Source organism: Arabidopsis thaliana (assembly GCF_000001735.4).
Source record: "Arabidopsis thaliana chromosome 1 sequence".
Taxonomy (NCBI): domain Eukaryota; kingdom Viridiplantae; phylum Streptophyta; class Magnoliopsida; order Brassicales; family Brassicaceae; genus Arabidopsis; species Arabidopsis thaliana.
This window is the reverse complement of record NC_003070.9, coordinates 21766693-21779169: the sequence shown is the minus strand read 5'-3', so window position 1 is coordinate 21779169 and position 12477 is coordinate 21766693. Positions and strand designations below refer to the sequence as shown.

The 12477-nt window shown below is 34.3% G+C and overlaps 4 protein-coding genes across 5 annotated transcripts; 3 read left to right on the top strand and 1 right to left on the bottom strand.

Annotated features, from left to right (window-relative positions):
- Positions 1 to 2404: 2404 nt before the first annotated feature.
- Positions 2405 to 4789, top strand: AT1G58766 (B-block-binding subunit of TFIIIC protein; the record flags this gene model as incomplete). Its single annotated transcript, NM_148604.2, has 5 exons — positions 2405 to 3656; positions 3754 to 3812; positions 3928 to 4389; positions 4475 to 4513; positions 4599 to 4789. The coding sequence occupies 5 exons, from the start codon at positions 2405 to 2407 to the stop codon at positions 4782 to 4784; spliced, it is 1998 nt and encodes a 665-aa protein (NP_683445.1). The 3' UTR covers positions 4785 to 4789.
- Positions 4790 to 5666: 877 nt separating this feature from the next.
- On the top strand, positions 5667 to 7334 carry AT1G58725 (GDSL-like Lipase/Acylhydrolase superfamily protein). Its single transcript, NM_148603.3, has 5 exons — positions 5667 to 6048; positions 6139 to 6269; positions 6357 to 6581; positions 6683 to 6938; positions 7042 to 7334. Exons 1-5 carry the CDS (start codon positions 5805 to 5807, stop codon positions 7233 to 7235), a joined length of 1050 nt encoding a protein of 349 aa, NP_683444.2. The 5' UTR covers positions 5667 to 5804; the 3' UTR covers positions 7236 to 7334.
- Positions 7335 to 7866: 532 nt separating this feature from the next.
- AT1G58684 (Ribosomal protein S5 family protein) lies at positions 7867 to 9496 on the top strand. The gene is made up of 2 exons (NM_148602.4): positions 7867 to 8645; positions 8988 to 9496. Exons 1-2 carry the CDS (start codon positions 7953 to 7955, stop codon positions 9147 to 9149), a joined length of 855 nt encoding a protein of 284 aa, NP_683443.1. The 5' UTR covers positions 7867 to 7952; the 3' UTR covers positions 9150 to 9496.
- A 16-nt stretch (positions 9497 to 9512) lies between these two features.
- On the bottom strand, positions 9513 to 12323 carry AT1G58643 (Inositol-pentakisphosphate 2-kinase family protein; the record flags this gene model as incomplete). 2 transcript variants are annotated; one of them, NM_001333845.1, is made up of 8 exons in its annotated part: positions 9513 to 9845; positions 9929 to 10537; positions 10611 to 10721; positions 10813 to 10856; positions 11015 to 11162; positions 11284 to 11490; positions 11619 to 11723; positions 12174 to 12323. In NM_001333845.1, the coding sequence occupies 7 exons, from the start codon at positions 11721 to 11723 to the stop codon at positions 9714 to 9716; spliced, it is 1356 nt and encodes a 451-aa protein (NP_001322888.1). In that variant the 3' UTR covers positions 9513 to 9713. The 2 variants fall into 2 exon arrangements, with proteins under 2 accessions (NP_001322888.1, NP_683442.1); NM_148601.2 differs by lacking the exon at positions 12174 to 12323 and having other exon boundaries at positions 9606 to 9845; positions 11619 to 11828.
- Positions 12324 to 12477: the final 154 nt, after the last annotated feature.

Sequence of the window (12477 nt, the reverse complement as noted above, 5' to 3'; positions counted from 1 at the left end):
TCTAAATTCATCAGTTGAATTACTTTTGGTCTTTTTTGTGAGATCTAAGAAAACTTTTTTGGTCTTAACTAAGAACTTATGTTTGAGTTTTTTACAACCAACTTTAAGTTTTTTATATGAGAAAGACATGAATTTTGATGAGTTTTTTTTTTTGTGGGACAAAACTTTTGGTAAATACTAAGGAGCTATTTTCCACAATTCTTTTGAAGAATTCTGATCAATCTCTAAAGCCTTTTCAAATCAAATCAGAGAAATAAAACTAAACTTTAAGTTTGTAAGTGTTACTAAATCGTTGTAATGTTGCACATATCCTCGAACAATTTTGTCTCTTTGATTTCCATTTCATTACTTCTCGCTTTGGTATTATCACATCCTTCTCCAAAAAGTTTCCTAATATCACTGCCATGATCTTGGATTACATCTAAGTGTAGAGTATGTTCGTCCCAAAAATTTGAATCAAACCCTACAAATAAAACAAAAACTAAAGACATAAGTTGGGATGAACAAAATAGATTTTATAAAATGAAAACGTCAAATAAATAGTAGACACTTATCATTGGTTCCAAAAACTTATTAGGACTGAGGACACTTCCTAGACAATAAAAACTTAGAGAGATAAATAATCATTGGATCGGAGCTTGAAATAACAATATTGTATGAAGAACAAATAAACTTCTGATACGTATAAGCTTTGATTTGAATAGTTGAATATCATACCTCATATGCGTGTATATAAACATGGTAACATGCATGCAACAAAAAACTGAGCTAACAAAAAAATGTGTATATCAAAATTATCAAGAAAGATAAATTAAACTACTATTAAAGATTCTCACGAAAAGTTGATGATTATTTGATGTATACACAGGGCCGTCATTGAGGACAGCAATATGAAGCAATGGTATGTGACTTCCAATTTTTTTACAGCAAAAATATTTGAAAATAGGCCTCAAAATTATTTAGTTTCAAAAGTCCCCAAAGTTTTATAATAACCCAAAAAAAAACAAATTGTTGCTTTGACCTCCAAATATTTTGGACGGGCCACTTGTATACGTTAACTAAACATCGTATGAATTCAATTCAACCCTTGAAACTTTGAAAATGGTAATAGACAGAAAATTTACCACTCGCAATGGTAATAAAATTTGTTGGAAAATTGACATTCCTTGTACTTCTATGTTTCCCTCTTTCTCTGTTTCTCACAGCTTCATTGTTAAAACGGAGAACTGTTAGTTCATATGATCAGCGAGAAGAACTCTACAAAACAAAAGATAAAACAAAACTAAAATCTTCCATGACATCCAAACGAACAAATGTTATCTCTTAAAATACCAAAACAAAACACAAGTTACGTAGATTATGTAGCGCCATAACTTTAACCAAACGAAAGAGTAAATTTTTTTATAAAAAAAATCAATCTTGATATAGTAAAGGTTTCACATTTATACTAATCTCAGAACATGTGATCTCTATAGTTTACGTGAAGAATTAATATTCATTCCAAGTGAAAGAAAAATATTATAATCTTGCGTGTTTCAACTATATCATCATATAACGGGTAACCAAAATAAATTTAGAAAATCATATCTTGTGAACATGTAAAACTAAAGAGTCTATGGTAAAACTGTTGAGGAAGTTTATCATTAAGTTTGATTTACTACACAACTGTTGAATGTCTTATGAACCTGAAATGATAATTTCTCATGTAACAATGTGAGAAAGCTAGTGTAAGTGAAACAAAATGATCACACTTACGTGACAATGTGAGAAGGATATTGTAACTATAACCGACCTCACATTGAAACAACTATACTTGTCTCGCAAATAAGATGATAACATCAATACTCTTTGATTTTACCTCATCCACGTTCACTATATAAATCATATATATGAAAGTTGGTCAACTCTCTCCATATGAATGACACATCATCACACAAGAAAATCACATTTGTCATTCAATATTTTTTAAATTAAAAAATTAATAAAATTAAATAAGTAAATTAAATGTATCATCATTCCTACTCTTAATTGAATTAAAAGACGATCATTTCTCTAATATTGATATATGCAATGCTAGAAGATTCAAAAGTGTTGACTTAAATGACATTCAATCATGCGAATACTTTTGAGATTTTGTTGAGTTGATGTCAATCCAAACTTTAACATGAGCTTATCACAATTTGTTGAAGTACATAAAACAAGAAATTGGTTTATTCATAATCGAGTTAGGCAAATTTTAAACCACACAAGTAACATAATTACACATATTTGTATCAAAATATCATATATTGTTATTATATGTATTCATGATAGTGAAAATATATTAAAATCAGATTCAGATTCACAATGTATTCATAATTACACATAATTACCTCCTTTACCTTGCAAGAGACGGATTCAAACAATGATGAGGAATGATAAAGTTCGTAAGGCGGTCATGAGGCTTTGCAATCTACTCAGTGAGCGTTATGCAAAACATCTAAAGACGGAATCAGATTCTGTTGAGCATCGTAAAGATGAAGGAAAATGGGATGACTTCAATGAAAAGAGTATAAGCCAAGCCTTTAATAATGTTCTTGAGCTCAAGAAGATGGGTAAACTGATGCCCTCTCAACGGACGAGACCTGAAATTCACACAGAGGACATTCAAACTGTTTCTATTGATCAAGTTAAAGATACATCGCGTCTTCATCAGATTTTTAAGCATGTAGATGAAAAGGACAATGGTTGTATACAAGTGCAGGAATCTCTGGTAGTGTCTACCGCTGTTGAACTGTTAAAGCTTGTGTTTCTAAGCATGCCTACTGCACCTAGTATGCCAAATTTACTGGAAGATACCTTACGACGATATTCCGAGGGTGACCTCTTCACCGCCTATAGCTACCTCCGAGACAAAAAGTTCTTGGTTGGTGGAAGTGATGGACAACCATTTGTGTTATCTCAGAATTTCTTGCATAGTATTTCAAAGTCACCATTCCCGGTTAATACTGGGAAAAGAGCTGCCAAGTTCTCAAGTTGGCTTGTCGAACACGAAAGAGAACTTATGGATGAGGGAGTCACTCTTACTTCAGATTTGCAATGTGGTGATGTTTTGAATTTCTTTTCATTGGTTGCTTCTGGTGAACTCTCTTTATCTGTATCTTTGCCTGAAGAAGGTGTTGGGGAGCCTGAACATCGAAGAGGTTTAAAACGTAGAGCTGAGGATGTAGAAGAATCTGAACTTGATAGTGCTAAGAAATTTAAGTTACTAGGTGAAGGTGAAATCAACGTCCGAAAGGAAAAGGGTTTCCCTGGTTTAGCAGTATCTGTTCATCGTGTAACTATACCAATAGCTAACGCAATAGAGTTGTTTAAGGATGATGACTCTTGGTCCGGTGAACTTCATTTCATGTCGGGAGAAACAAATAATGGCTGTGGTTCTGATGATATGAAAGAACTTTTGGACTCTAAGGATGCTACTGTGATACCAGGTAGTTTAGTTGATTCTCCTTGGCAAGCAATGGCTAGTGTTGCTAGTTGTATTATGTCCGGTTCTGCAGAGGAGCAACAGAGTTTAATCAGTCCCGAGGTTTTCGAAGCGGTTTCCAATGCCCTTCACAAGGCTGGTGACCAAGGTCTAAGCATTGAAGAAGTCCACTTTCTTATTAATATTCCAAGTAAGCATCCGGCTAACCTCTTCAACACGTTAGCATGTGCTCATGACTTCCTTCAGTTTTGTATTTTAAGTTTTAACCTCGGTTTATTCATGGGCAGGCCAAGAAACTTGTGACTGCATTGTAGAAGTACTTCAAACATTTGGAGTAGCTTTGAAGGTATGTCTTACCATCTCTTATCTTACTAGTACTCTTAAATTCTTGGACTATGAACTCTGTTTATGTTACATCTTTTTGACATGTAACTGTTAACAAGAGACGCTATCTTATTCAGGTAAATGGCTATGATAATTTCCGTCTTGTCCATTCGCTCTACCGATCAAAGTACTTCTTGACATTGGCGGATGGTGGAACTACCCAAAATGGTCAACAGTCTCAACCAGCGAACTACGTAGAAAAAGCTTTGGAGGAACATAGGTCAAACGATGTTGTCACCAGCGACTACAGTACTTCAAAAGACAAGCAAGTTCATGTTTCTGAGAACAGCGTTCACAAGGTCACGATTCTTAACATTCCTGAAATGGCTGAAACAAGCGGTTTGCAAGAGGAATCTACCAAAGCTCCATCTGTTACTTTTGGAACGAGCATCGAAGGCGAAACGAAGGAATCAACTTCTGTGAAGTCACAACCTATATTTCCATGGATAAACGCAGATGGATCAGTAAATAAAGTTGTATTCGATGGACTAGTTCGTCGCGTTCTTGGTACCGTGATGCAAAATCCCGGTATACCAGAGGTAAAATACTTCTCTAATCAGCTCGTACTGTCACAGTTTTGGGCTCTATGAAAATACTTATCCAAACATTTCATTTTTGTGACAGGAGGAAATCATAAACCAAATGGACGTACTAAATCCTCAGGTAATATACAATCTTTCTCATATAGTGAAACTGATCATAATCTTTTAAAGCTCTCTGATAACATTATATAAACTTTCAATCTCAGAGCTGTAGAAAGCTTCTGGAGTTGATGACACTAGATGGGTACATGAAAGTAAGGGAAATGGTGCAAACCAAATTTAGCGGTCCTCCGTCTTTGTTAACCGGTCTTCTCTTTACCGGTCATAGAAAAACGGAACTTATCAGCCGGAAACACTTCTTTGCCAACTCCAAGGGACTCTTTGCATTGTAATATAGTAAAAAGTAAAAAACTAGTAGGTAGTAATTATTTATTTTCTGAATTTTTTAATTCATGAAATGAAGTTTTTGTATATTGGAAAATTTGAAAATAGTGAGATAATAATAGCATCTCTTATATTGATGTATGATTTAAAATTAATTTTGAGGTATAAATAATTAATAGTGAGATAATTATTCTTTAGTTTATATTTTTATTGTATACATGGACACCGAACTTCATAAACAAATGATCCTTTTTTCTTTGGAATGTCAAACCATATCATTATATATCGAAGAACTAATTTTTATAAAGAAAAACAAATGCATTAGGTGACCTATGTTTAATGTTTTTGTCAGCCAAAAACTATAGGTAGGAGGATAGAGTAAACCCATACTGCTTTACCTATCAAGTAATTATGTAATATACAATAAATAAAAACAAAAACATGTGGTCTTAATAAATTCTTATACATGTGGCACATAATAGTAGAATCATGACTAATCTTACAAGTAACTATAGAGGGATGATTTTAGCGAGGAGACGAACACTAAGAATTACTGGAAATAGGATATTTGCGTTGCTTTTTTCTTTTTTTACGAAAATAGAATAATAAAATTTAATCTGTTTTGAAATAATAAATATAAAATAGTACTCGACAATTTTATTAATCACAATTTAAATATTGTCCTATATACTGAAGACTTATATATTTAACCACAGTTAAAAAAGTATTCAATGTTATAACAAACTATGGTTACATTACCTTACCAAAAAAACTAAGGTTACATTACTTGTTTTGGTGTAAATTCCAAACATAGATACGAAAGGACAATAAATTCTTTTGCTGTCGTTCCAACTCATCAAAGCAATAAATCACTAGAGATAGCATAAAACCTAACAACTATCATGCTCAGAGATAATTTTAGAAACCCAACAAACAGAAACAAGATATATAAGCATACACACATGTCTTCAAATTTGTAAAACAACAAGCCAATCTCCACCATAAAAGTAAACGAACCAAAGAAGACAATGAAGATTCAAATATTATTGTTCGCTTTGGTTTTAATCTTCGTGGAAGCTAATGCAGCGACGCAAGGAAAAAACACAACAATCCCAGCACTAATAGTTTTTGGAGATTCAATAATGGATACAGGAAATAACAATAATCTTCCCACTCTTCTAAAGTGTAACTTTCCTCCATATGGAAAAGATTATCCTGGAGGCTTCGCTACTGGAAGATTTTCTGATGGAAGAGTTCCTTCTGATCTTATTGGTAACCAATTGAATTGTTATTACATTTTTCTAAATTATGAATCATATATATTTATCTATATTCTGATAAATATGTTTAAAAATATTTCAGCGGAAAAGTTGGGATTGGCTAAGACATTACCAGCATATATGAATCCGTATTTGAAGCCAGAGGATCTTCTTAAAGGTGTAACATTTGCATCTGGAGGAACTGGTTATGATCCATTGACAGCAAAAATTATGGTACAATATATCTTATTTTTTTCTATCACGATCCTTAGTTTTTTTATGGGTAATTCTTTTTTCTTACATTTATGTTTATTTTTATAGTCAGTAATATCGGTGTGGGATCAACTCATAAATTTCAAAGAATATATATCAAAGATCAAGAGGCATTTCGGAGAAGAAAAAGCCAAAGATATCTTGGAACATAGTTTCTTTCTTGTGGTGTCTAGTAGCAATGACCTTGCTCACACTTATTTAGCTCAAACTCATCGATATGATCGTACCTCTTATGCCAATTTCTTGGCTGACTCTGCTGTCCATTTCGTGAGAGTAAGTACTTTATTGTAAATATATAGAATAATACAGAAACTAATCAATAATATATTGTTTTATCCACTAAATACTTTATCTTATCGATAATTGATAATTAGGAATTACATAAGCTTGGAGCTCGGAAAATAGGAGTGTTTAGTGCAGTCCCCGTCGGTTGTGTTCCACTCCAAAGAACAGTTTTTGGAGGTTTTTTTACAAGAGGATGTAATCAACCTCTAAACAACATGGCAAAACAATTTAACGCAAGACTTTCTCCAGCTTTAGATTCTTTAGATAAAGAGCTAGATGGTGTTATCCTTTACATTAATGTTTATGATACTCTTTTCGACATGATCCAACACCCTAAAAAATACGGTAAGTTCATCTAACATATTTATCTACATAGAAATTATTTATATTTTAATTTTATTATATATTTTAAACTATATTTTATTCAAATGATCTCGTTTTGTTTCAGGTTTTGAGGTAGCTGATAGAGGATGTTGCGGTAAAGGATTGCTTGCGATATCCTATTTGTGTAACTCATTGAACCCATTTACGTGTTCTAATTCTTCAGCATACATATTTTGGGATAGCTATCATCCATCTGAAAGAGCTTATCAAGTTATCGTCGACAATTTACTCGACAAATATTTGAGCAAAGTCTATTGATGTTGAACATCTGAATATTGTTTTTTTGTTCTTTTTATTCTCATTCTCTTATGTATACATTCATTACTCAATTTTTTAATGTACTATACTATATCTTTACTCATCAAATTATTAACTTTGAGACTCACTAATCAAAAAATTCTCACTACTCTTTTAAACACAAACACGTTAGATGTTAAAATTGGTTGTATTCGCCCTCATAACCAATTGGAAAGTGGCCTAAATAAGAGAATGATGCGACACTAAAAAGCCGAAGAAAATTCTAGCCATTTGAGAGATGATACAATGAGATTCAGCTTTAAAATGTATGACCTATTTATTACTGACAACAAACGAATTACATTTGTTTACGATCTTTGAGTTCACAATGGTTTGCATAAATGTCTAACAAATGTCTTGAGAATTTGTTTCACAAGACAAGCAAACCAATTGCACTCAATTTGCATAAAGTCTCTAAATAGTAAAACAATACGCACATAGTTCTTAAGATCACAAGATAAGCAAAGCAATTCCACTCAATTTGCATATCACGTACTATATTGGGTGTTATTGAATAAGTTATGTTATTGGGCCGGGCTTCTTGGTTTGTATCTCAACAAAACAATTATATCAACATTCGGCCCACAAGCCCATAATTCAGACTTTCGAAAACCCTAATCTTATGCTCACCTATATAAACTAAAACTTGTGAATCCGCTAGGGTTTACTTCATCGAAAATGGCGGAAAGAGGAGGAGAAAGCGGCGCAGAGCGTGGCGGTGACCGTGGTGACTTCGGGCGTGGATTCGGCGGTGGACGTGGAGGTGGCCGTGGCCGTGATCGTGGTCCAAGAGGCCGTGGAAGACGTGGAGGCCGTGCCTCGGAAGAAACGAAATGGGTTCCAGTGACCAAACTAGGTCGTCTAGTGGCTGACAATAAAATAACGAAGCTAGAGCAGATCTATCTTCATTCTCTCCCAGTAAAGGAGTACCAAATCATAGATCATCTTGTTGGTCCTACGTTGAAAGACGAGGTTATGAAGATCATGCCTGTTCAGAAACAAACCAGAGCTGGTCAAAGGACTAGATTCAAGGCCTTTGTTGTTGTTGGTGATGGAAATGGTCATGTTGGTTTGGGTGTCAAGTGTTCTAAGGAAGTTGCTACTGCCATTAGAGGAGCTATTATTCTTGCTAAGCTATCAGTGGTTCCGGTGAGGAGAGGTTATTGGGGGAATAAGATTGGGAAGCCACACACTGTGCCTTGTAAGGTTACTGGTAAATGTGGTTCTGTTACTGTGAGAATGGTTCCTGCTCCGAGAGGTTCTGGTATTGTTGCTGCTAGGGTTCCTAAGAAGGTTCTTCAGTTCGCTGGTATTGATGATGTCTTTACTTCTTCAAGAGGATCTACCAAAACCCTTGGAAACTTTGTCAAGGTTTGATTTTGATCCTTCTTTTTTGAAGCATTTGATAATGTTTAGCTGTAGAGTTCTTTGATTTAGCTCTGCTTTTAATGATTTGATTATCCCTTAATAGGGATTTAGTTCACATTTGCTTAGTAGTTGGTGATAAATGAAGCGTCTAAATGTAGCTGATTGCAATTTGTAGATGATCATAGATTTTGTTGATGATTTTCATCTCAAGTACTTAATTTGATGGATGTAGATGCTTCATAATTTGTGATAGATTGATATTCTTGATTTCTTTTTTGAACTCTTGGCATGATGTTGCTTGATTATCTTAACCATAGTGTTGATGTTGTTGGTGTTATGATACAGGCTACATTCGATTGCTTACAGAAGACATATGGGTTCCTTACACCAGAGTTCTGGAAAGAGACTAGATTCTCCAGATCGCCGTACCAAGAGCACACTGATTTCCTGTCGACTAAGGCTGTTTCTGCAACCAAGGTTATCACTGAGGGTGAAGACCAAGCTTAAGACCTTCATGAGATGAGTTTGGTTTATAGGTTTTGGTTATCGCAAATATTTATCTTTCCGGTCTTGTTTCTTGGTTGTCTTTTATCAGTTTTTGATATTGGAGTTTCAGTTACAAGGATAATCATAATTTAGTTATGTTTGGCTTTTGTTAGATATTTGCTTCCATGAAATGACATTTTGCAATAATGCATGTCTATTTCTAAGTTCTTGCAATTAATCAGTCTAACATGTATAAATTGTTCAAGGAACAATATCAATTATGAATGATCTAGTATAATAAGTGTTGATATCGACATTTCATCAGCAGTAAAAACAGAAGAACGAATTAATAAAGTCAAACAAATTCAGTAGAATGATATTTTTTCTCAACTTATTTTATAATAACCATTTTAAAAACAAACATAGTACATACATGTATTCCCCTTTCCTTGGATTTGTTAACATGATGCTTTAATGCTTAGATTGAGTCTTATGAATTGATACAAGTGAAAACAGTAGGAAATTGTTACGAAACATAAAATACTCTTATGAGATATGAAATCTGATTCTTATAGCTTTGTAGTTCTAGAAGCGCCGAGGTTGATCTCCTTTCTTCTTCTTGAGCATCTCCTGGTATGTTTTTGTGATCTTCTTGTCTGATTCGTGATAGGCTTCCATTCTCTTTAAAGGTCTCATATCAAGATCAATGAAGTGTATCTGCCGACGATGTAGACCTCAGTTTAATTATGAGAAAAAACAATTTAACAAAGGCAAAGATTCTTGTGAAAAAAAACATGTACCTTATACTCAAATTCTTGCTTTGTTGATTCAAGTTGAATGTTACCGTGGGAAGAGGATCTTGAGAGCCCAGTCTCTATTGGTCTAAAACTTATCATTACACTACAATCTATAGCAGTGGAAGATATTAGAAAATCCTTCAAAATATTTACTTTCTCATCCTGTGGCAATGAATGCATGGAACCAAACTGATTCGATAATTTACTACTTTCCAACTCTTGGCACGCTTTACATGGCTGGTCAACTAAGTCATAGTACGCGTGAATCGCTCCCTCGATGTTATATTTGTCAAGCTTTTGAACCTCAAGAAGCTGATCTAAAGCTCCAGATGCGTAAACAGTTTCTGCAACAAGCTCTATGAAAGCATTTGCACGTAGGCCGCAGTCATCTTCGGTTTTGAAGAAATCTTTGAGTGTATGCTCAAAAGCTAATTCAAGCTTTGAGGTTGTTTTGCATATACCACCACGGAAGCCTCCAAATACTAGAGAACCATTCAAGAACACTTGTAAACTGTTTTGAGGAGTCGAGTAGAGCGCTTTTATTGCTTTGTGTATTCTATCTTTGGATCCAGAGAAAAGGTCTAAGGGATCATATTCACTGATTTGTGATATCTGAAAAACATGGCTTTAATGTGTTAGCTTCCAAGTATGCTTGTGGTTTCGAAGGATGTAGGAGAAAAAGTACCTGGTTTTCCCTAAGCTTTAGAACTTGGTACATTTCGAAGCGACTTATACTCTTCTTGATAACATTTTCTTCCGCTATGAAACTTGAAGATGAAAGAAATCCACATTTGGGCTACTTCACCAAAGTAAATATATCAGCGAAGAAAAAAAGAATAAATTGGGAGCTAAAAAGAAAGAAAGGACAAGATAATGATCATGGACACCTTTATTTCAACAGTTAAGCATGGTTTATGATCCTCAACTTGACCTGAAAGCACATGAGGTTATTAAACCAAAAATCATCATCAATTTGGATTAACCAAGAGATAAAATACAAGCTCACATCAACTTTTACTTGCAGTCAAGTAGAACAGTGAAAAGAAAGAGCTTAATTCACGAATAGTTGATTACACAAAATTAATTTACCATGGGAGAAAATGGTCAAATCATCCATGAGAAGCGCGAAACTGCGGTTAGTATCCACACTGAGTGTATTAGCTCGCCAAGAATGACGCTGAGACGTCACTATCTTCTTAACAGACTCAAGAAACTCCTTTTCTACAGGAAGGCAAATCTACAACATTCCCAAATCATCAAAACTAAAAGGTCAAAAACCTTTAAAACATCCCAAATTAATGCAACTTGGAGATTCTTGTAACCGTTATAACGTGTTAATCATGACAAGGGAGACTTACTCCAGGAGTAACATATTTGTGACCCAACAAAGGTTTCATGACATGTTTGACAAACAAATAGTCCACAATCTCCTTGTTTTGGCAAGATACAAGATCCTTAATCTCTCCCCAAATAAGCTTTTCCTGGGTCGTAAGACAACTTCCACTTCGGTCTCTATTTTCATTCCTAGTGTTTCGTAATTTTTTTATCCTCATCACCTTTCCCAACTTCACATATTCCACAAAAGAGAAAAACAAACAAGATTGCAATCAATGTTATATACTTCTTCCTAACCCCAAAAACTAGAAATAATATATAATCTCATCTTTGGGATTGAGAAAGAGATGAGACTAACGAAAGTGGGAGATGATCCAGAGTAAGCGAGAACCAAATTAACAACTCCTTCGCTTCTATATGACCAATCAACTGCATCTTTTGTTTCAAAAACAATCTCTTCCATCTGAACACAACACCCAACAACACAAACTATTAACAAGAACGTATTGTACACAGTGCTGATTGTACATAGCATCAAAACGTAAATCTTGAGCAATGACCAAATCATAAACAAGCTAGGTAAACAAACTTCGATTTCTAAAACAATGTAGCTAGTTCGATATAAAAATGATTAAGAAATTGCAATAACACAAAAAGAAGCTACTGCTATGTAGTTACAAATGGCATCGAAAAAACTATAAATCTATAGTGTTAGGAATTTAACAGAATCTTACTAGACTTGCAGTTCAAGGAAATGTGGTATATATAGTTGAAGAACTTTAGTTAATAGTAGTCAGGCATGGTTAAGCTAAGGCAGAACTTGTGAACTATGAGATGCCTCACGTCCCCATTATCACTCAATTCACCGTAAACAAAGACACATGCTAAGAATTAAGGGAAAAAAATGACTAACCTTCTGAATCTTAATGGCGCCAAGAACTCTCCTCTCGTCGACGTTTAGGAAGAAGAGAGATGCTTTGATTTTATGAGGACTCTTCTTGGGTGAAGCATCTAAGTAACTCTCTGCGTCAACAACTCTCCATGTTTTCGTCTTTCTTTAAACAATAAACTCCTTTTGGAGTCATCGTGCTACCAAATTATTAATAAGGGTCTCTTATAATAATAATGTTATAGCTTGGAATATTTCTTATACTAACAATTTCAAGTACTATTGGGTTTTATGAAAAGACAACTACTTCTAATCTACCCATTTTTTA